The sequence below is a fragment of the Cygnus atratus genome, chromosome 21, assembly GCF_013377495.2.
Source record: "Cygnus atratus isolate AKBS03 ecotype Queensland, Australia chromosome 21, CAtr_DNAZoo_HiC_assembly, whole genome shotgun sequence".
Classification (NCBI taxonomy): Eukaryota; Metazoa; Chordata; class Aves; order Anseriformes; family Anatidae; genus Cygnus; species Cygnus atratus.
The window spans coordinates 6,326,624-6,353,446 of NC_066382.1; the positions used below are offsets into that span (position 1 = coordinate 6,326,624).

The window sequence follows — 26,823 nt, forward strand, 5'->3', positions numbered from 1 at the left end:
CATGCTTTCAAATAAAGAATAAGTTAAAAAAGCAAAAAATGTTCTCTGGCAGGCTCAGACAGGTAGGCTGCATGACAAACTGTTTTCATACATGCAGAACAAAAGTCCTGTGAGAAACGAGAGCTGCAGTCTGCACTGACACAGAGCTGTGTTGTGCTGCCAGGCCAGTTGCTTGGAAAAAGGGGAGGGAAAAAAAAAAAGCAAAAAACAAAACAAACAAAAAGGAAATCAGTAGGGAGTCAGCTGGCTTTGGTTTCACAGGGGTTTCCCTGGCTACTGCAGGGTACAGGGAGGAGCAAAGGGATGGGTGTGCAGACCCAGGTCCCTTGGCTCTGTAAATAACTTTACTGCTTTATTGCAAGAACCAGCAGCATATGAGGTGGTGAAGTTGTTCCTGGCTCAGTTGCATGTGTTGCAGGGGGGATTACTAAATGAGTAATGTATATTATGTTCTGATTTTTGAGGATTGCTGGTGAAAAGGTAATACCATGAGAGCCTTCCTACGGAGCTCAGATGGGTGTTTTCAGCTGAAGCCACAAACAACCACGATCGGGAGACACGAAGGGTCAGACATTGTGCTGAAGGTATGAGAAAGCTGCGGGACTCCTGGGTGGACAGTGGGTGGAGAAGTTATTGGTTGGGAATTAGAGGGAGAGGAGTCTGGTTGTGCTGGCAGACAGCTCTGTCATTAGTGAGGGTGCAGGTAGGGTGATGGACTGCAATTCAAAAATGCAAAGCATAGAGTCTAACAGCCTATTTGCATGCTTTGGATGCAGGTGGGGTGGTGCACAGCAAGCCTAAATGCCAAGAGTAGTGGCTAACAGCATATTCACATGGAGAAGTACAGCAAGGAGAGGAGGGCTGGGCAAATCGGCAGCAGTAACACAGCTCTGGTTGCTTTCTGAGGTTTTCGTCTCTTGCTCGCTGATCGGTTTTGTCAGTCTGCAGGGGTAGAGGATCATCACGCGGCCCTCGAGTTCGCCGGCTGGGAGAATGGGTTTGTCCTGCAGGACCTCAATTCTCCCCAGGGCACCTTTGTGAACGGCTGCCAAGTGCAAAACGCGGCTGTGCGAGTGAGCCCAGGCGACATCCTGCACTTCGGGGCGCAGGGAGCATCCTTTGAGCTAGTGGTCGATGGAGTCCCCCAGGTAAAGCAAATGCTGGCTACCAAGGCTGTTAAATGGGCATGTGACTGTCAGGCAGCCACCTTGCTTTAGCCACTCATGGCTGCTCATAGAAGGAGGGGAAAAAAAAAAATACCCACCAACAAGAGCCCAGCTGTATGTGATGTGGAGGGGAGCTGTGCTTCAGAGGAATCAGGGCATGCTCTCTGGTGCAGGCTTGTTTCTTAAATCATCAGGAAGCGTGAGGGAGAAATAAAAAGCTCGAGCTCCCTCTGCTGAAAAAACTCAGGCACCTCAGTAGGGTGAAGAAAGCATGGAGCAGGTTTCCTAACAGCAAGGCCAACATAACAACAGAGGTAGGTCTTGGGAAGTTGTGAAAGCGTTGGAAAATGACCTTTACCTGTGTTTTCATTTAATCTTTCTTCAGAGGCCACTTAGTAACAGACTAGCGTTAAAGATCCAGCTGAGAGCAAATGAAAAAATGAAGGCATTGCTGGTGCTTTGCTTGGCAATGCTGCGCACAGCTGCAGACTCTGTGTTGTTCTGCACAGCAAGGCCAAAGCATCACAGCTTGTCTTGTGGGCATGATAGAAATCCCAAGCAATGGTAAACATGGAAGGAATGTGATCCAATGCAGTGATTCCCCAGGAAAAGTACCAAGGCAGAATGGCAGTGGAGGTTGTTGAGCTTCTGGGTTATTAGAGTATACAGATCCCTATGATTTGTATTGTTGCGTCATTGAGGAATCCTAGACAATAGAAACTGAGCAAGAGTGCTGGAAAATTGTGTGTGTGGCGTGCCAGGTAGTGGCGTGCTGCTGAGTCTGGCCTTGTAGCCCAGCCTATGTATGATTCAAATGTAATGCAGGCCATTTGTTCACCCAGGTACTGTTTTATTTATGTCTCAGCAAGGTTCCTGGTGTAGGGAGATGACCTTGTGAATCCTAATGAGGCCAGAAATCTTAGGCCAAGGGGAAAAAAAATGCATTGCTGCAGGATGAAGCCGTGCAGCTGGCGTGCAAATTCTGGGCAGGTAAAGCTTGCTCCTGCTGAAGCACCAAGCATTTTAATTTCCTAAAGTATGTGCGTAGCCTGCACACAAAAATGCAGTTATGCACAGTGGCACAGAAAAAGCACTGTCAGTGCCTCTTTATTGCTCTGGGCTTTATGATCCTTCTTTGATATACTAGCTTTGAAGCCTGACACCGCTGACTGCAGAGAGTAAATCACTTCTATATTTCGCTGTGTGAAGTGTTTACAGTGTTTAATATAGGGAGGCCTCTCTCTCTCTCATTTTCAGTGGTATTAAAGATGAACATGTTTTAAAGAAGAGCAGCACCCGGCTAAGAGAGCTAAGTTCTCCATTATGAAAAATAAATCCAAAGCTCTGAAAGTGTAACAGCATGTCAAGCAGACTGGCAATCTCTGCCTTTTCTTGTCAGCATTAGAAATGGAGGGTGGCTGTGCTTTATGCAGCAGCAGGTCAACCGCAGCTAGTGCCTTACTGCAGCTTTCTCCCTTGTCTGGAAAATCAGCAAGCTCCAAGCTGTGCCGGGGCTGAGGCCACGTTGCCAGATATTTATTTATGGGCTGGCATAACTTGAAATTGAGGGCTGCTTCTCAGCCAGTGTGCAGGACCTTAACGTTGGCTTGTCTTCATGATAGCTAGAAGTGATACTTATAGGGATAATAGCATAAGGAGTCCTAATTACATGTCGGACATGCACAGTGTAAGGCTGGGGAAATGTGATTGCAAGGCAGGTGTGCAATGAGAGGCTTTGTTTCAGGATATCAAAAGAGAGAAATGACAGTGTAGAAGTGCTTGTGTGTGTTCCAGGAAAAACCCAGAACGAGCGCATACAAATTTTGCAAATGACACACAGAATGAGGGTAGTCTGGTCTAGAGAGGGAGTGAAGAGCTCCAATAACGTCAAAGCCCCAAAATGTGTATATTGCAGGTAAGCGTTTAGGCTTCAGGCTACCGATCCGATCAAATGACCATGGGAATGGGAAAGGACTGGAAGTATGCTTCCACTCAGGCCTGTACCTGTATTTAATGTTACATCTTTGCACACACGCATCAGGGGCTGGAAAGCCTTCTTATGCTCTTGCTAATAACACAGTCTCTTTCCACCGCAGACGTCCTATCCGCCAGTGAAACGTCGCACAGCATGGGCTGGGCAGCTCCAGGTGGCTGCAAATCCCCAGCGCTGCTCTGCCGTGTCTCCTGCCCATCTCCCATTGCTGCAGTCCCAGCATCGCCCCAGCACTTTGAGCAGCTGGGCTCCTGCCGTTGCCAGCCCCGTGCCCCATCCGCCGCTCCAGAAGCGACCCCTGAGTGCCTGGACCAGGAGTGCGACTGCCTCCAGCCCTCCAGATGCTTTCAGTTGGCCCCCCACAGAAAGGCCAGGTACTTCCTGATGGCTGCAGGAGTTAGTTGTAATATGACAGCAAAGAAATTGTTGGTGCCAAGCAGGAAGACCGCTTCCACCCATGTTTTCCCAGAAGTTTGTAGCCTTATGTCCTCTCAGATCAACTCAGCACTGAGCAGAGCTGATCCAAGCAGAGATGTTTTTGATTCGTGCCGATAAATGACGAGTGTCGCAGGCAATTGGTTGTGAGTCCTTGTCATGTGAAGCTAATCGGGGTCTGTGTGCCATCAGTGGTATTTGGGTCGGTTAGGAAATGTGCCATGACAACCTACGGGGAAAGCCATTGCCTCGGTAACTTCGGTGGCATTTCCTCTTCCTTGTTCCTCGTGTGTGATCCCGAAGGCGATTACAGACTTTATCTTCATCGATGACTCATGCACCTATTCCAGTCTGTTTGTAGTGGTGGGTTGGTTCCTTTGATGTGTGGTTCCTGGCTGCCTCCAGCAAAGGAACATAAAAGTAGATCTGTATCTGATATGTTTCTTTAAAGAGAAATATGCTATAGAAGTGAAGCAAAGGCAAGGGTTTGTGGGTATGAACTGATGGAACAGTATAACTATGGAAGAAGATTGTTGCCATGAAGGTAGTTTGTTATATCAGGATACATGATCTCGTGGTTTTTGTGGTTTCATAGAATGTCCTGAGTTGGAAGGGACCCACAAAGATCATCAAGTCCAGCTCCTGGTTCCACACAGAAGCACTCAAAAATTAAGCCGTATATCAGTAGTGTTTGTGCTTTATTTTGTGTTTTTAACAGTCAGAGGGAATAGAAAGTCACTAGTAAACTGCCAAATTATACCTAGTGCTCCAGAGCAAAGGACATTACTGTGCAGTCACAGCTGCACAGCATAAAGCCATGCACACAACTTGAAATCCCAGTGAAGGTGACAGGAATGAAGCTCGTGCTCCAAGGTAGCACAGCTTCATTTGATTTTTGAAATAGAGCCAAAGGGATCTGTGTGTGTTAATCCTAGTGAACTTTTAACTATTCCCATGCTGTAAGCAATGCAAATTGACCTTCTTTCTTTGCGGCTGGACAGGGTTAAAAACTCAGAGGAGCCTTCAGTTCTGTGTCTGTGTGCCTTGGAGGCTTTGTTTCCCAGAGTTGTATTATTCCTCTCTATTGTGTAGACTGTTTGCACTGGTGGGGATCTTTGTAGTGCCAAACAGGTGGCTAGTGTGTGAGTGTGAGCCAAGCTTCAGACTGTAAAGTAGCCACTGCCCGCAAGTAGGTTTTGGACAAGTGAGAGAGAACCTCACAAAGCGCTACTCCTGCCTCCTCATACAGCACTATTTTCTTATATTTCTTATATTTTATATGTATATTTCTTATACAGCTACTATATTCTTTTCTATCTTTCAGCCTGGACCACAACCTCAGGCAATGATCCAAGTAGTGGGGCAGGAGCCCCTTTCCTGAGGATTCATAGCGTGGATTGCCTTCTGCAGGAAAAGGTGATCCTGCAGAAAGGGTGAGGGATGCAGCTCATGGCCCTGCCCTGGGGAAAAGTGTGGTGAGAGCGATTGCATGGGCTGGTAGAGGACAAAGTGTGCAAAATGTGTGTGTGTGTGTGACCAAGAGTCCCAGCAATGTGCAGGGAACTGGGAACCACTGGGTGCGTGGAGGACCTGGGTTCTCTGGGAATTCAGGGGGTGAGGAGGGAGAAGGCATCAGCTGTGTCTGAAAAGCATGGGTGTCACAGGGTGACTGCAGTGTGCTGTTAATGAGAGAAGGCTATCCTCATCCAAAACTGTGTGCTTTATGGAAATTAAGCAGTTACCCTATAGAAGCAGGCAGCCTGGTGTCTGTAACTGCAGACTGACAGACGGCACATGGAACCTGCCCGCAGGATGAAAAGCTGCTGAGACTGGAAAAGAAAATCAGTCGTCTCTCCGGTTTTGAAGCAGAATCAAAGCAGAAAGATACAGTGATAAGGAGTCTTCAGGACAAAATTGCAGCGATGGCCAAGACCATGGCCCAGGCTGCTGCTAGAAGTGATGTGGAGCTGACCCAAAAGCTTCTAACATTTGACAGAGAAATCAGAGCCAAAACAGAAGAGATTAAAACCTTAAAGGAACAGGTACACGGTGCCTAAACAGGCACACTCTGTTGAAAATAGTGTTCTGATACATACGGGTTTTGAACTGAGCACCTCATTCAGAGGGGGAGGAGGAGGTAGCATGTGTGGAATGAAGGGGAACGAGAGAGGTGGTTTTAGATGGTTGCTGTGTTTTACCCACATGATTGCTTGTTTGGTAATTTTCCCATAACAAAGCTGGGAATCAAATTTCCCATTTATGTGGTAGGACCTGTGATGCCGTGGTGGGAAGAGAAACATAAGTCTGAACTACTTTTGGTGGAGAAAAGCCATGTGCAATCCCTCTAGGCCAGGCTGCCTGACCCTTTTTCTCCCCCATGCCTCTCTTCCCCCAAGAACAGAGCCAGCGTTTGCATTTGCAGGGGACATTATGGTCCCAAGGGCAAAGAAGCCCTTTGGCATCCAAGTGAAAAGAGGTGGCCAGGCAGAAGGGCATGGCCATATTGGTGTCCTGTCCAGGGATATGCTATTATGTTATAGGTGGGAAGTCAATTCCTACTTTCTGCTTTTTGCCTGTGGGGTGGTGATGTGCAGAAGTAGACAGTGCAGATTATTCTCTGCTCCTGATACTGTGCTTGTGGCAGAAACGTGAGTGTGACTGCTAACACCTATGGATCTGTGTTTGTGAGCAATAAGTATATATGCAGAGCGAAGGCTATAAATCTAAGGATATTTCTGCCTGTTTCTGCAGTAGCACTATCCACCAGCCCAAGCTGTATGTTCTCGGGATTATAGCCAGCATGAGACATTGTCTCTTTGTGCCTTTGATATCAGGCTTTTGGTGTGAACGGCCAAAATGTTGATAGGCAGATCCTATCCAAAGCAATTACTCCAAAGAATTAGCCCAGGATAGTAATGAGTAACCTGACCAAACTGTGACTGTCTTTGAGGGTTCATGAAAAGTTAATGGCAGTCAGAAACCAGTGCAGTCTCTGTGAAGCTTGGGAGGAGCTGAGTTTGCATTTAAAACAAAAGCAAGCGTATTGGAGCCACAAAGTTACCTGGTGAGGAACATTAAGTTATTTTCTGTATTTTAGATCAGTGACTTGCAGAAAGATTCAAGTGAAATTTTTAGCCATTCTCTTTATGAAAGAGACCTGGAAATTGGAAGCCTGAGAAAAGAAAGCGAGAAGCTAAAGAAGGATCACACTTTGACCACAGGTATTTTTGCCTTGATATTTCATGGGAGCTCCTCACAGAGGCACGAAACAGCTGAGGGCTGGCTTTGGAAAGTGACCATGCATTTGCAAGATTGTCTGGCAGCAGCTACTTTGTAGTGGCTGGGAAAAATTGTCCCACTTCATGTTCTGTTTCTTGAAGCTCTGTGGGATTTGCAGGTAGTTGCTGGCATAAGGAGCCCCACAGGAGTGAGGGAGGAAGTGAAGACAGAAGGCAGAGAGTGATGGGACAGAACTGTGTTAAAAAGAAAGCACAGCATAAAGTGCTGACTGCAGGGCAAAGCCCCGAGCTGCTCAGATTGGGTTCTGCTGGTTGGACTGCAGAAGCCTGTGCATGCTCTTTGCACACTCATTGTCAGGCTCTGAGTTACCACATGGCTGCAAAGGCTGCCTCTAACCACAAGCCTGTTCCAATTGCCTTTATCTCAGCACTTATCATTCCCTAGGAATGTGATGTGAACATAAAATAGTTGCTGTTTTTCCCCAAACAGCCATTGGCTCTGCGCTGAGATTAGTGAAACTGTTCTGCGTCGTTTCTGTGGTCCGAGGTAATCTGCTCATAACAGTGCTTAGCAGGGAGAAGAGCTCAGAGCTTTGGCCCCAATGCAGAAATGTAAGGGAAACAGATCTGTAAGAGAGCTGCTCGTCCTCCTGGGAGCATATGCTGCAGGGCCAGTGGGGACTTGTTAACGATGTTGTCGTGGAATAATGTCCAGCACGGCTTGCCAAGAGCTGGAGCCGCTCTCCAAGTCAGACAGTTGTCAGATGGAGACTCGCCACTCGGTGCCCGGAGGGCTTCTGCAGGGAAATGCTTTGGTTTCCTCTTGCCCAAATTGTTTTCCACAGGTCTAGTGACCAGCCTGCAAAGGGAGATTGCTGCGAAGGAGCAGAAAATTCAGCAACTCAAGCAGGACGTGGAGAAAATAAAGAAGGCAAACAGAGAAAAGGACAACCAGCTGGCAGTTGTGTCTGCCAAGGTTAGCACCCCAGTGACGTGCTCTGTAAGTGAAGGTCTCATACATGGGCTAGCATGGAAAAGTAAGATCCAGAGGGTCTCACTTCTCTCTGGTAAGGACTGAAGCAGCTATTTTAGCAGCTGTGTAACAGGGACAGTGGTAACTGCTGGGTCCTGACTGCATGTAAGTAGCAGTCGCAGGAAGCCAGAGCTGTGTCTCTGAGATGTAACAGCGATGGAGCAGCGGCTGCGTACGTTGTGAAATGCCTGCCGTGAGGTGTCAGGTTCACCAGATGAATCCCCCTCCTTGTTCTATGTGCAGGTACTTGGTGACCTGAATTTCTGGGAACACTGTAGCTGTTTGTATGCTCAAGGCACTCGTGCCAGGATCCTGCTGAGAAGCCATGGAAACCCGGTCTTAAGGATGCACCCTGCAACCAAGCCTGTTTTTTCCCCATAAAGAAAACTGCCTGTGTAGCAGGTTGTTTGTCTGTGTATTTTGCAGCTCCCTGCTTGAGTGGCAAAGCTGCATAATCTGCATAATAAGTGTGGAGCGGGTGCAGCATTGTGGCTGGCTGACGAGGCAGTGATCCAGGAGATTGTAGTGACTTTCATTGATTTCTGAGGAATGGCTGAAACTTAAGGGGCCCTTGGGGTGCAGGAAGGGGTCCCTGCCCCTGGCAGCCTGTTCCCAGTGGAGCTGCTTTCTGGATGGCCGAAGCAGGATGCGCCCCACCCTGCTGAGGGTCAGCTCTTTGTAACTGATGGAAATGGGATAGGTGTGAGCAGCAGTTAGGGGCTGGGGGGGAGAGTGGGTGTCCCAGGAGAGCATGCTGCTTGGTGGCTGGTGGCACACTTCATGCGTGGAGAGTCAGAGAGCACATCCCCCTGCAGCCCCCACTGCTGCAGGGATGTCGGAATGACCTGGGGTGAGGGAGGAGCTGTGTTTGTGCACAGGCTCTTGAGATCTGTGCACTGGTGGCAATTGGAATAGGGCCACGCTCAGAAACCCAGGCGCTCAAAACAGGAACTGAAAAGCACCCTGTAGTGTGTTAGCTTGGAAATATCTGTTCACGCCATGGTTCAGGTTACCGTGGATGTCTTGGAAAAAGCTTTTGGTTCCATTTGTCCATTCCTCTGTTGCTGTTACACTTTTGCTAAGGCCCAATGAATTTCTCTCTGTAGGGTATTTGCTGCAGATGATTTCTCTTCTCTCAGCCAGGCTATAATTTAGATATGGGCCTATCCAGGTGCTGGTACTGTCATGTTCTCAGTGTCTCGATTGCCCTGTTGTGGACACTCTGCCACCCATTAGGCATCTGAGCACTTAGCTGTGCTGTAGTACTGAAGGGTATGTTGACATTTCCATCAGAAATGACAGTATCCGGCCAGCCTGATATTTTTTTCCATTGGTTGCTGTTCATTCTAGTGCTCTAGACTTAAAGAGGAAATGAAGCGTGAACTTGGAGAGAGGGACGTGACTACGTACCAAAAAGTGAGTTTCCAGTCATTCGGGGTGATGTAGCACACCAGAAAGTAGCAATTGCAAAAATGTGCCATCCAGAGAATATTACTAGACGTTGTAAGAAGAGCATTTTGAATCAGGCTCCTGTAAAGGAAGGGATGTAACGTGCATAACCAAGTGGCGAAATGTAAACTCCTGGAAAAAATAAACTGAAGTTCAAAAAAAAAAAAAAAAAAAAAGGAAAAACTGAATCTAAGTTCAGGAGAGCACTGTCAGAAGTAAGAGGTCGAGTCAATCTATCAGCTGTAAAGAGAAGCTGGAAGAAAAGACTGGGATAAATGAAATGGGATAGATAGGGAGAATATCTTGCTTGTTGTTGAAATTCTCCAAGAAAAACAGTAGTGAACTTGTCCTTTCTGGGGACTCTTGCAGCGCCTTGGAGAGCTGGAGTGTGACCTGAAGGGCTTGCAGGAAGAAGTCCAGAAATATCGCATTGAGCAGGAAACCATCCAAACCAAGCTGTCTGAGAAAACAAAGGTAAACCTTCATGTCAAAAGTTAGCAGGTTAGTGGTCTGTATAATTGGGAAGTAAAATGTGCAGCTTCCCACTTGTCAGCCAGGATGAAAAGACTGCTCACTGGCAGCGGAGGCTTTGCAATAGGAAATGCTCCGCTGCATAGGAAGTAATTTGTGCACCCAGTACTGCTGTCCCCCAGCAATACCGATTCCCCAGGGCCCACAGCGTGCCCATGGCAGCAAAACAGGAACCGAAACAGGAGACCTGAGTAGTGTATTAGAAACTCTAGGGTGGATGATGTCCCAGGGACCAAAGCCAAGCCAAAAAGCTGTGGGCAAAGCTGCAAACCCACTCCCTGCAAAAGGATAAAAATATCTCTCCTGGTACCTCAGAGCTGAGGTAGAGGTGTGTCTGATGTGGATGGTGGAGGCAGAAATGCTTGTGGCATCACTTTCTGGTAGCACTTTAATAATCAAAGGCTTTTGTTGTTTCAGGCTGAAGAGGAGCTGAAAAATGCCTGTGAAAGGAAATCTCTGCAGTTACAGGAGATGGGGCGCAGGGAGCGCCTGCTGAAATCTGACGTGGATCGTGCCAAAGTGCAGGTAGGAGGAGGAGTGGGAGTTTCTTGCCACACGGGCCAGAGGCAACAAAAGGACTGTTTCTCTCATGGGGAAGGACATTGTACTGGTGAAAGGCAGAATGTGAGTTCTGGGAAGGAAAAACTGAGCACCAAAGTCTGGCACAGGTCTTATCTCTTTGGCCTGCTCAGCATGAGAGGCTTATCGGAAGGATTTGTTTAGTCATCACAAAAGATTCAGAGCCTAATAGGAGACAGAAACGTAGTGGGTTCTCTGTGATCAGAGTCACATTCTCTGGGACCTGTGCAAGCCCTCCTGTGAGTCTCTGAAATGCTGCTCAGTGCAGAGACAGCTCCTTGCAAAGTAACGTGGTGTATTTAAAGGCAAGCTCTGTATCAGCAACACAGCCCAGCGATGTTGCCTTGTTTGCAGAGCCATGCCACCTGCTACAGCTTTTGATTGTGTTTGTCACTGGCTGACTGTAGCAAAGGTCCTGCCCTCAGCATGGGAGGAAATTCTCTGTTCTTTGTGTTGACACGTGTCTGACAGCTGGGCTAGATGGCCGTGACACAGCTATGCTGTGCATGAGGAGGTTGTGTCCTGCGTTAAACTGCAACGCACAGCTTTTGCTAGCCCGATTTTGCTAGAAAGCTCAGTCAGCGAGAGGCAGAAAAGGCTTCTTTTCTGAAAGCTGTGAGATTAAATGTCTGGAAATTAACCCCCTGTTTTGTGCTTGTTGTGGAGCCGATGGCAACCTCAGTCTTTTAAGGACAGATGGAGACTTAGCAGTACGGAGCAGGAACTCCCCCAGCCCACACACGCTCAGCCTTTGTCCAAGCCCCAGGAGGAACCGGTGCCAGCTAGGAAACGGTGTGGTAAAGACCTAGCCTCAGAGGAAACATTGCACGTCCTGTTCCGAGAAGATGCCGTGGGTGGCATCCGCAGCTGCCCCCAGCCTGGGCTGTTTCACAGGAGGACGTAGCCGTGGCTTTCTGGGGACGTTGCTGTTACAAGAACTAAATATGGGCTCTGTGAGCTCAAAATCTGAAAATGGCAAAGTGAGAAGTCCCTCTGGGGATGTCTTTTCATGGTGGTAGTGGTGCCTGGCTCTCTTGGTCTCCTCTGTGGTTCCTTTTGCATGACCATGGTCCGTGTCCATCATCGCTCTGCCCGCTCGTTTGGGGTTCCATATTGGTGGTCCTGACTACACAGCGAAGTCTCAGAGGGAGTTGCCTGTGGGTATTTCTGTACCTAAAAACATGGCTCCAAAGTCTGTTGTTTGCTCCCATTATACGGCAGCAGGTTCTTACCAGGCAGCAGGTTCTTTCTGCAGCCTTTGGGAGGCAGTGGGAGACGGTCGTGCATCAGCTCCCTGCCAGCAAGGCCAACGTGAAAGGCTCTCCCAGGATCCACGGTAGGGATTACACCTTGCACCTCGCTGGAGGTGTAATTAACCGGATTAAGTGCAGCACCTTGCTGCCAGCAGGGTGTCAGCCATTGGGTTAAAAGAAGAAAGGAGGGGGTGTGGTGAATTGTTAGGGCAGAGAATGGTGTGTGAGCTAGGGATGCCCAGAGAGGAGTGCGAGCGCACGCACAGGGCCTCGGTGCCTGAGGTGGCAGAGAGTTCTAAAGTAGAAGCATTACTCCTTCTCTCCTCTCCTTGGATCCTCCCAGCCACGATAAAATCAGGCTATGGTAAGGAAGCAGTGCAAGAAATGCACAGGGATGCTCTCTCCATTGATTGTTGTAGGGTTTTGCAGAGCAACAAAGTGGGTTTTTTGTCGATTCTCAGTGACTGTGGCTTTTCTGTGTTAATCTCTGCTGTAGCTGGCATCTTTCAAAACTCAAGTGGTGCAAGTCTGCCTCCCACAAGCAGCAGGAGAGGCAGGGAAGGCCCTCACCATCCAGCAGGTGAGTGCAGACGTGGTCACACAGTGATGCTCGTCGCCTCCACAGCCCGCCAGGGCTCGAGGCTGCTGCAGAACAGCCCCAGCACCTGCACTGTGTGCAGTAGGGCTGTTGTTGTCCAGCTCTTCCACATCACAAGCGATGGTGCAGCTACCCCAAGTAGATGATGTTGCACTGTAATGTTAAGGAAGTGGGGCCCCACTTTGTTTGGTGCTCCCCCAAAGCTTGGGTGTAGTCATGGGGCTTCATCAGGGAAAAGCCCAGGAGGTTGATGTGGCTAGCCTATTCCAGCAGGTTTTGATTGCTGCCCAAAATCTCTGTCCCCAGGGGATTTTCCCTCAGCTGAAAAAGGGTTTTGGCATGGCGCTTTCTTCTCCTCTTCCTTCCCGTACTTCTGGCAGGTACTCGAGAAGGTCAGGCAGATCTGTGAGGAGAACCAACAAAGTCAGGAAAGAGAGAAGCGTCTACAGGAGGAAATAAGTGCCAGGCTCTCGAAGGAAAAGGAGGTGTCTGAAAATGTCAAGTTGTTCAAGGAATCAGTGCGTGAGCTCCAGGTCAGTCATCTAAACACTGTTCACAAAGTTTCAGCTGGGAAAAATGTGGCACGAAGCATTTTATTGGCCTTGAGGACAGGTCAGAGAAAAGATGACGCATGTCCAGCAGCGCTAGCAAGCGTAGTGCCCTCAGCTTTGCCCTGAAAAATGTTGGTTTGAAAGGAACAGAACCCTTCACACCAGCCTCCTCCCCTGGACCTTTCCTACCCAAATATATCAGCCCATGAAGGTGCTTGGTGAATAAAGAAATCTCCGGGCTTTCACAGATGTCTTGTTACTTGTGCAGTCACAGAAGACCGTGCGTTATGGAGGCTGAGGTGCTCATTGGCCTTACTGTTTTTAGGCTTTCCTGGAGACCTCGTTCTGCAGCGACAGCTTGAGGAGGGAGCTGTGCAAGTTCGAGGCTGTGCTTGTGGACCCCTTGGTGTCGGACGTGCAGGCAGCTGTGGTGGAAATTGCTCACGTGGGCCTGTCGTGGCTGGAGGGAGCGGAACAGCTGCTGGCAAGCGCAGGGTTGGACCTGCCCACCTCTGGCAAAGGTGTCTGTCCCACGGGGAGTGGGCATCTTAACTCCCCTGTTCACAGGGGTCTTTCCTTGAAGGAAAACAGGACAAGTGGGTGTTTGTCTGTGGGCTGTATTGTCTGCAGATGATGGACTTTGTCTGTAGACGTCGTGGTTATTCAGTGATAGTGGTTTGCTTGTTTCCCTTGGTGGGATATTGGTAATGATTCTTAGCAGCAGCTGTAGCAGTGCTGAGTGTTGCGGGCTCAGACACAAGCTTGTCTCAAGGTAAGGAATTTTTGTCTTACCTCTGCTGGGGAGCAGCAGAGGAATTGCTGTGTTGAATTTGCCGGAAAGGAGTTAATGTGAAGGGTGTGTGGAAACTGAAGCGGGCTGTTAGAGCGTAGGTCTGTGTCAAAGCATCCCGTGATGCGCTGCCGGTGCGATGCAGTGTGAGCGTGGATGAGTCACTGCCCCGGCAGCCGGGTGGGCGAGGAGCATGGCTCACGCTGGCAGCACACAGGGGTGGAAGGCACAGAAGTGCCGTGGCCAGTGCAGAGGAGCTGTAGGGCTGCTGTGGTTAGCAGACAGTAATCGTAGCACCGGGAACCTCGCGAGGCTACATACTGCAAGAGGTCAGCCTGCCTTGGCTCCCGGAGAAGCGTTGAGCTTAGAGAAGAAGGGGTGATGCAGCGAACTGGGTGACAGTGTTTGACAAGGAAAGTGTAGTCTCCTGGTGAGAACAGGAATCTGGGGTTTGCGCCAAGTCAGCCTCCGTTCCTGAGACATCTGGGTGGTGGCAGCGATTCAGTCAATGCCGAGGCTGAATGTGAAGCCCGCGCGCCCAGCAGTGGGAAGGTGCCATGCTCCTAGCAGGTGTTGCGGGGGCCCTTGGCTGCCCCCTGGCATCCCTTCCAAGGGATGTCTAAGCCTGAACCCCAGAGCAGGAGTTGAGGGAGAGTCTGTGGGTGCAGGACAGAATTGTTGCCTTTAATTTCCTGAGGGCTGATAGCAGTAAATCCACTGCCCAGCACAGAGAGGAAAACCCACAGGGGCTGTTTTCTGTAATCCTGTCTAGCACTTGGTCTTCCCATGGACTTCCCATTGTGCTCTTTCTTCTCCCTGCTGTGTATGGAGGAATGGAGACATCTGGCGAGGAGGGTGAGGGCTAGGGTTGAAGGTCAGCTGCGCTGAAACACTGGTTGAAAGAAGACGAGTAGTGTCCTCAGGCCTTTGAGGACTCCTCAGGTGCTAAAAATGGGTTGTCTGAGAAGCCCTTGCAGTAATACTCCATGTGCTTTTGCAGGATTGACAGCCTGTTTCAGGAGGTTGTTGGAAAATAATCAGGAAACCATGCAAAGGAATGAAATGTTACAGGTAAAACTCTATCTATGTCCATAAACCCATGTGAGTTGGGGATCTTTGCATCAGTAAATATGGTGGCTTTTTTTTGCTCTGCTGCTCACGCACTCCTTTCGGTGCCGTGGTATCTACCATTTCCCCATAGGCCCAATTAGAGGAAATCCGGGAGTCACAGGATGCTTTGCTGCAGGAGCGCCTGAGAGACCAGAAAGTGAAATACGAGCAAGACCTACAGATAAAAATCAATCAAATCATATTGGAAAAGGAGGAGGAGAAAAAAGAGGTATGGCAACAGGGTGGTTTTTCAGGCATAGGTCTGTTAAGCAGGAAATCTAGGTCTATGTAATGGTGTTGCCTAGTGAGAGGAAGAATTGTCTAGCCCCCAAATCCAAAATGTCTGAGGACAAGGATGCATCTCAGATATCTCCTTGTGCTGACACGGGTGAATTAAACCCCCTGAATTACATTACACCATATTACTGAAAAGCACCTGAGCAGTGGCAGAGTTCATTGCTACTGGTAAATCCCTGTGAGAAAGCTGTGAGCAAGGAGCATCATCCAGACACGGAAGCATAGGAAGACATCTTTTTTTCAGTAGTCAATTAATGCAAAGCACAAGCAGGCTTCTGTGCAAGCCTTTGGAGCAGGTAGGGCAGCTTCGTGGCTGGTTAGACTCCTCCTTTGAGTCACCTGAAGTCCAGCCAAGCTTTTTTCCCATGACATGCCCTGTTCCAGGGCAGTGACCCTGTTGGTTGCTTTCCTCATCTGAGTCAAGATAGTTTGCCTTACAGTCCAGTTTTATCTTTGTCAAAATTGTTGGCTGTTAATTCTCAGATTATGAAGAGCGCTGCTGCGAAGGAGAAGGACAAGTGTGAGAAATACATGGATGAAGAAAAGAAGATAGTCCAGGACTTGGAGAGCCGCCTGAGAAGTATGACTGAGGTCAGTGATGTGCATGGGGATGTGTGGTGGTTTTACTCAGTTGGGCGGTCGAGCTCCACCTCAGCCGCTCTCTCACTCCTCCTCCTCAAAGGGAAAGGGGGAGAAAATACGATGCAAAGGGCTCAAGGGTAAATTAAGGTAATTACATGCTCCACCATGGTCCTCACCACAGGCTGCAGGGGACTTCTGCTCCGGCGCCTGGAGCACCTCTCCCCCTCCTTCTGCATGGACCTTGGAGCCTGCAAGGCTGTTTCTCACTCCTCTTTCTCTCCCAGATGCTGTGTAGCTGCAATTTTTTTTCCCTTTCTTAAATATGCTCTCACAGAGGTGCAAACAACATCGCTTATTGGCTCAGCTCTGGTCAGCAGCGGGGCCCTTACCTAACATGGGGCAGCTTCTGGATTCTTCTTACAGAAGCCACCCCTATGGCCTCCTGCTACCGAAACCTTGCCACATAAACCCACTGTAGGATGTAAAGCAGAAGCGATTACAGATGGGACTGTTAAAGCTGAGAGCACTCTGTGGTGTCATGGCCTGTGTGGTCAGGGTCTGTTTTCAGACTTTTTTTCCCCCACAAACATACGCAGATGCATATTTCCAGAGAGAAAAGTGGATCCTTGCAAGTGGGGCCTCTTCTCAAGCACTGCGTTTTAACTCCTGCAGATAACAGAAACAAAGTCCAAAGAGCAGGAGGTTACAGATCTCAAACTGAGGGAAGCTGCGCGCAACCTGGAGGAAACCACGGCGCGAGAGGTAGCTCTGGTAACCCCTCTGCACGCAGAGGATGTGACATAGATGTGGTTTTGTTGCATGAGGTTTCTTTGTTCCCTCCTGACTAGTGGGGCCTCCATACCCTACAAACCCTGCAGCCTCCATGCCCTACAGACCTCTAGAAAACGGAGGAGCTGGCTTCCCTCTAACGTTAGCACTCAGCAGGAGCAAGTCTTGGCCTAAGTCATACACCAGCGCCTTGCAATGTAAAGCCCTGGCTTGCTGTATGAGCACACTCATAACAAAATCTTCAGGCTTTGTAATTCCCATGCCTGTGGAAACCCTGCTAGGTCCCAAAAGAGAGGACGATCCCGAGGGGACACCCAGGGCACAGCCACCAGCCTGGTGGAGGCAGAGGACTGCAGCAGTGGGAGCCTGAAGAGCACAAAGTTGGTAGCACAGAGCCCAGGCGAGCCGTGCAGTGCAGATGTCCACGTCCTTGTCTCTCTGTGGGCAAAGCCAAGCAGGCTGCGTGGTGGATAAGTGCTAGTGCAGCTTGTGCTGTTACAGAGGGAAGGAGGCAAGAGCAGAGCACTGGAGACTGCGTTCCTTCACCCTGTCTTCCTGACTGGTAGCCAGGAGAGATGATGCGCATCATATATCTGAAGAATAACGTACAAAACATGCAACCAAAGCCACATGTCTTGTTTCCTAGATGATGTTAAAGCAGCAGGTGCTCAGGCAAGATGAGCAGCTCAAGATCATTCAGGAGGAGAGCGAGGTACTGAAGCAGAAAGTCCAGGAAGAAATAGCAGGATATAAAGAGCAAATTAAGCAACATGCTCGGACAATTGTTGCTTTAGAAGACAGCCTGCTGGAGGCTGAGCAGCAGCAGAAGACGCTTGAGAAGGAAAATATCATGCTTCTGGAAAAAATAGAAGGTAGCTAAGGCTTGCATGGGCTGCGTGTGTACTGGGGACACCCTCAGCAAATATGAAAGTAAATAGAGAAGGAGTAGTGGTGCCATGAAAAGCATTGCATGGGGGGTGTTGCTTTGAGGTTTCTCCTAGTGTAGGAAGAGCCCTGCTATGATGCCTTGAAGGATCCCTTTCACTGTGAGTTGCCAGATATTTTTTGGAGTCTTTGATGCCTACTGGTAGCGCACTACAGGCACAGATAAGGTGTTCCCACTTGAGAAGGGCTCTTTGCCCTCCAAAATGACAAGGCTGGAGTGCTTCTGGCTGCACACAAGCCAGGAAGGACTTGAGGGACTGTCTAAACACCACTAGGTCAGGGCCCAAAGACACGTAGCTTTCCAAGGAAGACTGGTTTCAGTCTTTGAAGCTGTCCTGAAGGAGAGGGTCTATGGAGCATTGTCCTAGTAAGGCGATGTGGTTGCAAGCCACGATGTGTTCTCACAGCAGTGTCCTGCCTGGCCGTTCCTGGATCTAAGCAGCCAACCACATGCAGACAAAGACCCCCACAGCAAGGCTCAGCCCAGCTGCTGTGGGGGCGTTCACTGACAGCTTGCTGTGAGGCAGCAACCCCCCAGCATGGGCATTACCAACAAGTGATGTTCCGTCGTTGTTGTCTCCTGCAGGACTTCAGGGTGATGCCTGCAGGGCGACATTGGGAGCATCACAGGAGGCCTCTTTCACCGAGGAGTCTCACCGTTGTGTTCTGTAAGCTGATGCCGAGCACTTGCTGATGGTGGTCTGGTTCAGAGGGGCTTAGAGAGCAGGCGTTATCACCAGGAGAGCTTAAGGAAGGCAAGGGGGCCTGCAGCAGCCTGCCCTGAACTCTTTCTTCTCTGTCTCTGATGGTGGAAAGAGTCCTTAGGTTATGCTGAGACAGCCTGAGGTTTATGTAGTTTCAAAAACCTCTTAGTGTGTCTGGAAAGACATCTGCGAAGGAAACCATCCCCCTTTTGCTGTGTGGGGTGGGGAGACTGGAACAGAGATCCTGAGAAAGGATCGGGCACCATCACGGTGATGCCAGCGTGACAGCGATTGCTGCCTGCCCACAGGCTGCCCACGGAGCCCCCTGGGTGGGGGCTGAGGCTGCTGGCAGCAGCAGCAGCAGGTAGGGGAAGACCAGTGCACCAGTGCCTCCAGTTTATTCGGCGTGGTGCTGTGAGTCGGGCGGTCTGCAGGGAGGAGCAGCGTATGGGTTATCGGCTGTGCTGTTCTGAGGGCTCGGGGTAAGGAAGGGAGAGCAGGCAAAGCCTAGCAGCACAGGCTGGAATGAAGGCAGCTGAGCTGTGGCTTGAAAAAAAGAGTACATATCAGTAATAAGATGCAGTTAAAGAATGTATGTGCAGGCTCTGTAAAATCTGCCCAAGGAACTGTGAGTGTTGCACGCCTCTTTCTTGTGAATTTCAGAGAAGAGCTGGCTGCTGCACAGAACATGCTCCTGGCCAAAGAGGCTGCTATTGCCAGGTTAACGAAGGAGCTCTCAGAAACCCAAGCCAGGATGTCGGACATGAGAGGTTAGTGAAATGGAGCATGTGGCTTCTGGCTGGCAGGTACACCTCCCCGTCCCTCCAGAGCTGTACCAAGACTGGGTGCTAGTAGAAGGGCACACGCAGGTGGTGGATAAATAGACATCACTTTCCTAAAACGATGCTGTTGCTCAGCCCTGGGCAAAGCAGGCTGGCTGTTCCCTTTGGCTAGGTAAATTCCGCACTGTCCTCTGCTAGGATGAACCTAAGTGATAGCAGTGGCAGCGTTCAGATGCCCTGCTGGAGATTGGTTGCCCAGAACAGAGCCTTTCTTTGTCAAAATCATGCATGTGGGTGTCATGTCACTAAGAACCGCTGATAGCCCGAAACCCACAAAAATTTGCCATGCTTAGGAGAGCTCAGCGAGAAGCAGAAGGCGGAGCTGGAGTGGAGCCTGGTCCAGGTGAAGAGCCAGGAGCGGGACTTGAACACGCTGAGGGAGAAGCTGTCGGAGATGTCCACGCTTGTGGCTAAGAAGGATCGAGAGCTGAAAGCAGCAGCTGCAGAGTTAAGGTATGAGCCGCCAGGAGCTGCTGGCTTGCAAAAGTTGACCTGTAGATTCCCAGCAGGTGACTGCATGTAGATATCTCCCCTGGGGCAAAAGGTATGGTCGAATGCAAAAGACTCAAACAGAATCACGTTTTCTATGGAAATGTCGCATGTTCTGAAACGGGGGCTGTGAGGAGCTCCTGCCTATGGACTTGTAACAGAATAGCAACTCGGTAATGTGCTCCCACCCACGCTGTGGACGTTGTCCAGGTTGTTGCTCTGTGCAAGCTGTTGGGTTGACCCTCATCCGTCACAGTTGTACAGCAACACTTCTGTCTCTTGGCACAGGCAAGCCCAAGAAGACCGCAAAGCGCTGCAGGATGCATCCCGAGAAATGGCACAAGAGCCGGAGACTCTTCTGCAGACGCAGGCACGGGTGACACCTGCCACGGTGGAGGAAGCCTCTGAGACGGTAAGGCTGCAGGGAGGCCACCAGAAACCGCAGAAGAAGCGGAACATGCAGCTCAGAAACGAAGGAAGCAGCGCTCACCAAATTCCAAGAGAGCACAGGATAGCCCAGACACGTCCTTGATGGTTTCAAGGAGCTGGGCTGAGAACATAGGAGAAGCACTAAACCCATCCAGAAAGTGGGAGAATGGGGACAACGTGCAGTTTGTGTCATTCCTCTTTTCTTGGTTTTCTTGCTGAAAATAGGTTGCTTGGGTGATCTGCTCCCATTTCTGCTGCTGCCTTGGCGTGCAGCTGCCAACAAACAGTGAAGGTCAGGATCTCAGTCCCACTTGTGAGAGTGTTTGCTGAGATTATCTATCAGGTTTCCAAGGGTTCTCCATACAAAGCATTTTGTGTAGTTGTGGTGAGGGTTGGCAACGCGTAGCAAAGCCTCGTGCCTTACTAGGTGAGTTGGGAGCAAAAAGGGAGCTGCACGGGACGACTGGACGTCCTTTCACTGGACGTCCTTTCCTTAGCAAGGGCAGCTGGTGCTGGCATGCCTGCTTGAGAGCAGGGCAGCAGTGCCCTCCATGCTCCTGCGCTGGCATTTCTGCCGGCTAATCAGCTGATGTTTGTACAGCACTTTGGAAATGTGAAGTGTTGTGTGTGCTAATGGCTGTTCAAATTGCCAATTAGAGTGGGTAACAGCTCAGTAAAAGAGCTGTAAGTCTTCCCAACCTTCTGCAACCTTGCTTGACCGTGGATGCCAGCTGTGTCAGCCACACAGGAGCGAGTCCGCTTTAACGTGTGAGAGTAGGGTGTTTTGTTGTACAGGAAAAGGAGAAATGGTCCTAGTTCTCCTGTGCTGACTCACCGCCTGAATTCCCTACTTTTAGAGATCTGAATAAATCGAAGGTGGCTCCAGGAGCAGATGGAGGGACTGTAGAAATGGTACAGCCTGTACCACAACAGTGGCAGACGCCGTGCCAGCTCGAGAGGCTGGCTTGCTGTTGGCGAAGTGGTGACTCACGGCTGGCTGAGGAGCAGGAGGTGTCGCCATCCTCTCCTGCAGGAAGGCGGGCCGGGAAGCACAGAGCTCTGCGGGTGCAGCTGCTGATGGGGAGCGCAGTGCTTCTCCAGGCAGTTGGCAGCTCTCACATGCAGTGTGCAGGTTTTGGTAGCACGCTCACCCCGTTCTGTGTCTGCGGCTGGTTGTCGCCGTTGGGCAGCGTGCTCGATGGGGCTGGGAGGGCCCGATGCGTGTGTGCGCATGGATCTGTTATAAAAGAGAATAATGCATGAGGATCGTGTAGAAATGCAGGCCAGCAAGTGAATCAAAAATAGCAAACGCACTTTAGCATGAAATAGTCACACAAAATTCCCGGGTGGCCTCAGAGCCAAGCACCGTGCACCTCCCAGCTCCCCAGGGTGTTGTCAGGGCTTACGTCCTCCAGCGGGCTGCGACTGGTGCAGCGGAGCATGAAGCTGGTATCTGCTGCTTCAAATCCCCAGGGAGGCTGTGCTGCAAACTGGGGCATGTCCCCTGTTTTCTGCGACAAGAGTGTTGCTCCTGGTGTGTCCCAAGTGCCCGGTGTTATTCAGAAAGGCTGTTTTCACTGCAGCCAAGCACCCGCCAGGCTTGCAGGGCAGTGCGGGGTTCAGTCTGGGTGAAAACCAGATGTGCTTTGAATTTCAGGAGCCAGCTTTGGACCTGGCTGACCTGGGTGCAAAATGCAGAGGCCTCAGGCACGAGGAAACAATCCAGCGCCAAAAAGAAGGCTTGGTGGAGCTCCGGGAAAGGATCAAGCTGCTGGAGAAGATGCGGTCCTTGAGTAAGTGCGGCACGATGTGCTTTTACTAGAAATGGAAGGGGCATCCACACGTCCAGCTGGCATTGCGAGGTGCAGGGGACAAAATGAGAGCAGCTGGGTGGTAACTGGCACATGTTAGACATCTGAGGTGTGGAGTCAGCAAAAAGGCAGCTGGCAAAGGGTTTTGAAGCTGTAGCCACAATGCTGCGGAGTCAGGCACGGCATGGATGCCCAGCTCAGCAGGCATTTGCTCCTGCACTGGGGTGCAACTCTCCTCCCGTCAAGAGAGAAAACAGCTTGGTAAAACTTGTCCTTCACCAGGCTCTTTCCGTCATGGGTATCCCTGTGCCTGGAGCAGTACTGGAAAGCAACACCATCTCTGTAGTGAGAGCTGTGGAGTAGCAGTTTGTGGTGCAGCCTCTGAAATTCCACTTCCAGAATGTGTAGCACTGCTATTCGTGGAGAGAAACCAAATCCCAAAAGCCATGAGAGAGATGCCTGCAGGAAGGGCTGCAGCATGCTGTGGTCCGTAGCCTGTTCTGCAGGCGTTGTGCGTTCCCTGAAAGGGAAAACCTGGCAAGCCTGAGTCGTTGCTGGTCTCTGAAGCCACAAAGTGTCCTAAGTGAGAGAGTAACGACTCCGTGGGTGTTTGGTTTCCTCCAGCTGTCATGAGCAAGGCTGCTGAGCCACTCGTAGTCCAGAAGACAGACTTGCCAGAGAAGAGAGCCCAGAAAGCAGGCCTTGAGAAGGAAGTGGCACCGCTGGCGGGAGCAAAAATGAAGTGCAGCAAGGTAAGAAGGAACCCGTGGTTTGTTGTGTTTATTGGGAAATGTATTTGGTGGAATGGGCAGATTGAGGCCTTTGGATAAAAGAGGGAAGGCGGGAAAAAAAAAAGCCAGGTGGGAGGCACGAAGTCTGTCGGTATATAACAGGCAGCACGTGCAGGGAGGATCGTAGGTCCTATAAGGTGCAGCGCTGTGCCCAGCATCATCGGCTCGGCGCTGCTCAGCAGGGCCACGGACTGACCTCGGTGAAGGTGTTGCCTGCAGCACTGTGAGCACAGTTTTCCCATGCAGCAGAAGGGAAAGTTGAGGCTGTGAACCATCAAGTGAGGAGGTGGGTGAGCTCTGTCGGTCTTTCCTTGTCTGTGCAGTGTCTGGGCCATTTTCCTGACGGGTGCTCACACGTGACCGCCCACGAGACAGCAAGCTCGGAGGTGTTGGAAGCATTAGACCTCGGGGAGAGGATGGTACGCCACCAGGAGATGTGGTAAAACTGCGCCGAGCACTCACAGATGATAGATCACTTTGCAGAAAGAAGGAGAGGGTGTCTGGGTGCTGCAGAGTGCCAGGCACTGCCTCCAGGTGAAGGCTGTGTGGCAGGACCCAGCAAGAGGCAAGCACCTGCCCAGACGTATCTGGCCTCTTGAGTTCTTCTCCCCTTCCCACCTAGGGGCTCTGGGGGTGTTCCCGTGGAAAGCAGGGTTAAGCTTACAGGATGGGTTGTGTCATGAGGGAATCTGCCGTGACCAACCTAACGCACCTGGGGAATGATGAGAGAGAAGCTGTGGAGCGATAGATGTGGCTGGCACAGGAGACAGACATCGCTAGAGAAGGGATCGAGCTGTGTGAGAGGGCCTCCTTCCTCTGAAACGTATTGCCAAGGAGGAGAAATAGCATGCCTTGTGCAGAGAAAGAGCTGGACCGGGGAGTCTGTGTTTGGGAAACCAATGTCGGTGTGCAAGTGGCTGCTCTGGGGTCTGGTTGTGCTGCTCCAGGTGCGGCGGTGCTGCCGGTTCTCTGCCTACGGGGATGAATGGAGGCCCATCTGGACGATTCATGTGGGGAAAGTACGCGTGGCGGTGAAACAAAGGGGAGCACGCACAGCAGTTTACATGAGATGTGTGAATCTCTTGAAACATGAAAGCAGAATGGAAGCAGATGGCTGAGTGGTGTGATCGTACTGGAAGTAAGACTTGGCAGGAACAGTAATTAATGCATTCCCTATTCTTCTTGCAGTACCTGGACTTAATTTGTGCTCTGGGAAGTCTGATGAATATGGAGGAGCTGGCAGGAATGCAGTCTGTGCAGCATCTTCCCCAGGAAGAGAGGGAAAAAGTAGGGCAACAGAGACGGAAGGACTTCGAGCTGTTGTACGAGAAAATCAGCAAGCTCAAGAGTCGCCTGGAAAAGAAAGAGGAATTGCTCAAAGACTACGAGGCCCGCATCGAGCAGCTCAGGTACAGCGAGGGGACGGGGCTGTCGCAGGATGGGAGGCACAGCCACTGCTCTGCAGCACGATGTGGTGGGGGGGAAAGCAGCAGGGTGAAACCTTGCAGTCAGTGAACTCTCATGCTTTGGGATCTGCCTGGGAAGGCTCTTGTGGTTACGGCCTCCTGTTTTTTGAAACAGAGAACTACGAGGGAAATCTCTCTGTAAGATGGCCGGACTGTGGGGGTATCTGCTGTGCTGTAGGGACTGCGTTTCCAGGGCCAGTGCAGGCATGGAAACTTCTGGGACAGGCTGGTAGGTGTGAGGCAAGAAAAGGGGCAAGAAGCAGAAAATCATTCTTGTCCTAGATGGCTCTGCGTGGAGCTTCATCAACAAGGAGCCAGGCAATGCTGTAGTGGTGTTAGGTGATCAGGCGTTCCTGGAGAGACTTCCTCCTACTTGCCATGAATGTGAAGGACCCTGTAACGCCTCTCTGAACAAGGAAGAAAGATGGTGAAGATGTATTGGTAGATAAAACACTGGGAAACGCCCCTAAATGAAATGTGGTTCTTGTGGTAACAGAAAATAGCCAGACAGCTCAAAACACCAAAGCACTGGGCTCTGCTCTCTGAGTACGTGGTGACAGGCTCTAAAATGACACGGAAGGGCTGATGGCTAAGGCAGTGTGTGTGTGACAAGGGGTCTGCTATGGGGTGTGAATGGGGAAAGCTTCAAAGGGAGGCTGCGTCCCAGGCCCAGCACAGGCAGGAGGAGAGGGTGATGGCACAGGGTAAAGAAAGGGAGCAGGGAAGATGCTCGTTAGAATATGTGCTGGTGTCAGCACAGTGCTAGACACACTGCCCATGGACACACCTGCGTAGCACAGGGCTCCTAGGAGGGATGTGAGCTTGATCTGCTTGAGAGCTTGTTCTGCTCTCACGGTCACAGCTCGGCTCGGGGGGAAAGGCCCACACGGGTGTTTCATGCAGGCTGAATGAGGAGTCCTTGCAAACGTGCCAGGAGGAGATGTTGAAACTGGAAGATGAAGTCTACAGGGAAGCAGAAGAGAAAGCTCTGCTAAGAGAGGCTCTGGAGAGGACCCAGGTCCAGCTGGGGCAGGAGAAGAGGCTGAATCGAGCGGTGAAGCAGCGCAAGGTAAGAGGGGCCAGGTGAGGTGAGCCTCTGCGCACAGAGAGGCGTCTGTGTGGGTGGTGTAGGCGAGCCTGCGTGGCACAGTCTGACTGCTCAGCTGGTGTGAAGACAGCCCAGGCAGCTCGTGCAAGGAGAAGTAAAATGATTGATGGTTTTATCCAGAGCCTTGAAGAGGACAAGGAGAAAAGAAAGGAGAAGGTGCCTCCTGGCTGTGCCCACTCTTCCAGAGGACGAGGCGGGAAGGTACGGCACGCTCTGGTCACTCGCCTGTACGCATTGAAAGGGAAGCACAGCAGGGCAAGGAAGGGAGGTGTCCGCAGCCCCAGCGAGCATCTCTCATCTTAGCGGAAGACCCCTGGTTTAGTGCCACGCTCTTTGTGAGATGGTTGCATGTGGTGGGTCTGTCCGTGCCCTGCTGGAGCAGCGGTGAGTAACGTCCAGCCACTGTGCGTCACACGGCAGCCAGCTCCAGCCTTTGCCACACCACGGCCGTGAAGCCTGTCCCCACTTCTTGAGAGGTTGTCTCTATGGCTGGGGCCCCTCGGGGCTGGCATGCAGCATCCCCCATGCTGTAGTGAAACCTGACACGGCAGGGACGTGGGGAGACTGGATAAGCCAAAGGGAGCTGGGAGATAGCAGAGCCCAAAGGTGGCTCTGTTGGGTTGTGCTGGGGCAAGCACAGAAGTGGCGAGGCAAAAATGGATGCCATCCAAAGGGATCTGGACAAACTAGAAAAGTGGGTCTGTGTGAACCTAGTGAGGTCCAACAAGTCCAAGTGCAAGGTGCTGCATCTAGGTTGGGGCAACCCCTGACGTGAGCACAGAGTGGGTGAAGAACTCACTGAGAGCAGCTCTGCAGAGAGGGACTTGGGGGTTCTGGTTAGGAGGAAATTCTTCACTTGGGGTGGGGAGACACTGGCACTGGCTGCCCAGAGAAGCTGTGGATGCCCCATCCCTGGAGGTGTTCAAGGCCAGGCTGGATGAGGCCCTGGGCAATCTGATCTACTGGGTGTCGTCCCTGCCCATGGCAGGGGGCTGGAACCAGATGATCTTTAAGGTCCCTTCCAACCCCGACCATTCCCTGGTTCTATAGAGATGGGCTGAGCTTCTTGTGGGCTCGCACAAGAGAAGCACTGGTGCAACGAGCCTCTGTTTTTCAGCTTGGACCCCAGCCATCGGTGCCAGCAAAGCTGAAGACCAAGGAATGCCCAGCAGAACTGTCAGAGGTGACGGGTGGCACATAGGAGTGCCACCCCATGGGCCTTCTGCTCACAGAGGAGAATGGCAGGAACGTGCCATTGCGTGTAGGACTCGGGTTTGGGTGCAGCACCAGGTGGGCAGGTAGTTGGAAGAACCTGTGCGAGAGGATCCCGTGGTGTCCGCTGAGACCACTGGAGGGACTGTGAAGCAACACAGGGCCTTGGAAGTCCTGCAGGACTTGTACCACAGCACACGGTGCGGTTTGTAGAAGAGAAAAGGTGGTGTGAATACAGCCTGGTGAGCGCGTGAGAGGTCGATTTCTGGTGCATGACTTCCCCGCTGAGCCGACTTCTCCCTTTTGCCTCCCGTGGGCCTTCCATGGGAGTGTCACGGGGGCACGAGAGGCACAGAAATGGGGACAGGAGAGAAGGGAGACGGCACGTAGTGCTGAGCAGGGGTGCCAAGGGGGTGTCTGAAACACGGGAGCGCATCGTTGCAAGACTGGAGCTCTGCACGAGTGGCACGCGATGCTCGTGGGCATGGGGCACCGAAGCACACGCCGTGGGCAATCCCCCGGTGCCCTGGGGCGGGTTTGGGGGGGGATCCAAGTGACCCCAAATGCCACCTTCCTCCATCCCTGCCCCTCAGCGTTGGGACAAGGCGCAGCCCCGCGTGGTGCGGGGGTG

The 26,823-nt window shown here is 51.2% G+C and overlaps 1 protein-coding gene across 1 annotated transcript; it reads left to right on the forward strand.

The window, feature by feature from the left end:
• Positions 1-459: 459 nt before the first annotated feature.
• FHAD1 (forkhead associated phosphopeptide binding domain 1) lies at positions 460-26,445 on the forward strand. The gene is made up of 29 exons (XM_050714906.1): positions 460-584; positions 942-1,148; positions 3,263-3,533; positions 4,919-5,010; positions 5,406-5,636; positions 6,692-6,815; positions 7,679-7,809; positions 9,217-9,282; positions 9,685-9,789; positions 10,264-10,371; positions 12,175-12,258; positions 12,657-12,809; positions 13,153-13,348; positions 14,618-14,688; positions 14,819-14,956; positions 15,508-15,615; positions 16,279-16,368; positions 17,042-17,267; positions 17,927-18,008; positions 18,708-18,814; positions 19,180-19,339; positions 19,664-19,787; positions 21,462-21,597; positions 22,240-22,367; positions 22,730-22,825; positions 23,595-23,815; positions 24,776-24,941; positions 25,101-25,181; positions 26,098-26,445. The coding sequence occupies exons 1-29, from the start codon at positions 489-491 to the stop codon at positions 26,179-26,181; spliced, it is 3,882 nt and encodes a 1,293-aa protein (XP_050570863.1). The 5' UTR covers positions 460-488; the 3' UTR covers positions 26,182-26,445.
• The last annotated feature ends 378 nt before the right edge of the window (positions 26,446-26,823 follow it).

Bases quoted from the DNA above. Each gene is read 5' to 3' on its own strand.
- FHAD1 (XM_050714906.1), top strand. From the start codon at position 489: ATGAGAGCCTTCCTACGGAGCTCAGATGGGTGTTTTCAGCTGAAGCCA. The intron at 22,826-23,594 runs GTACGCCACCAG...TTCTTCTTGCAG, and splicing joins TAGACCTCGGGGAGAGGATG to TACCTGGACTTAATTTGTGC. The intron at 24,942-25,100 runs GTAAGAGGGGCC...GGTTTTATCCAG, and splicing joins GAGCGGTGAAGCAGCGCAAG to AGCCTTGAAGAGGACAAGGA.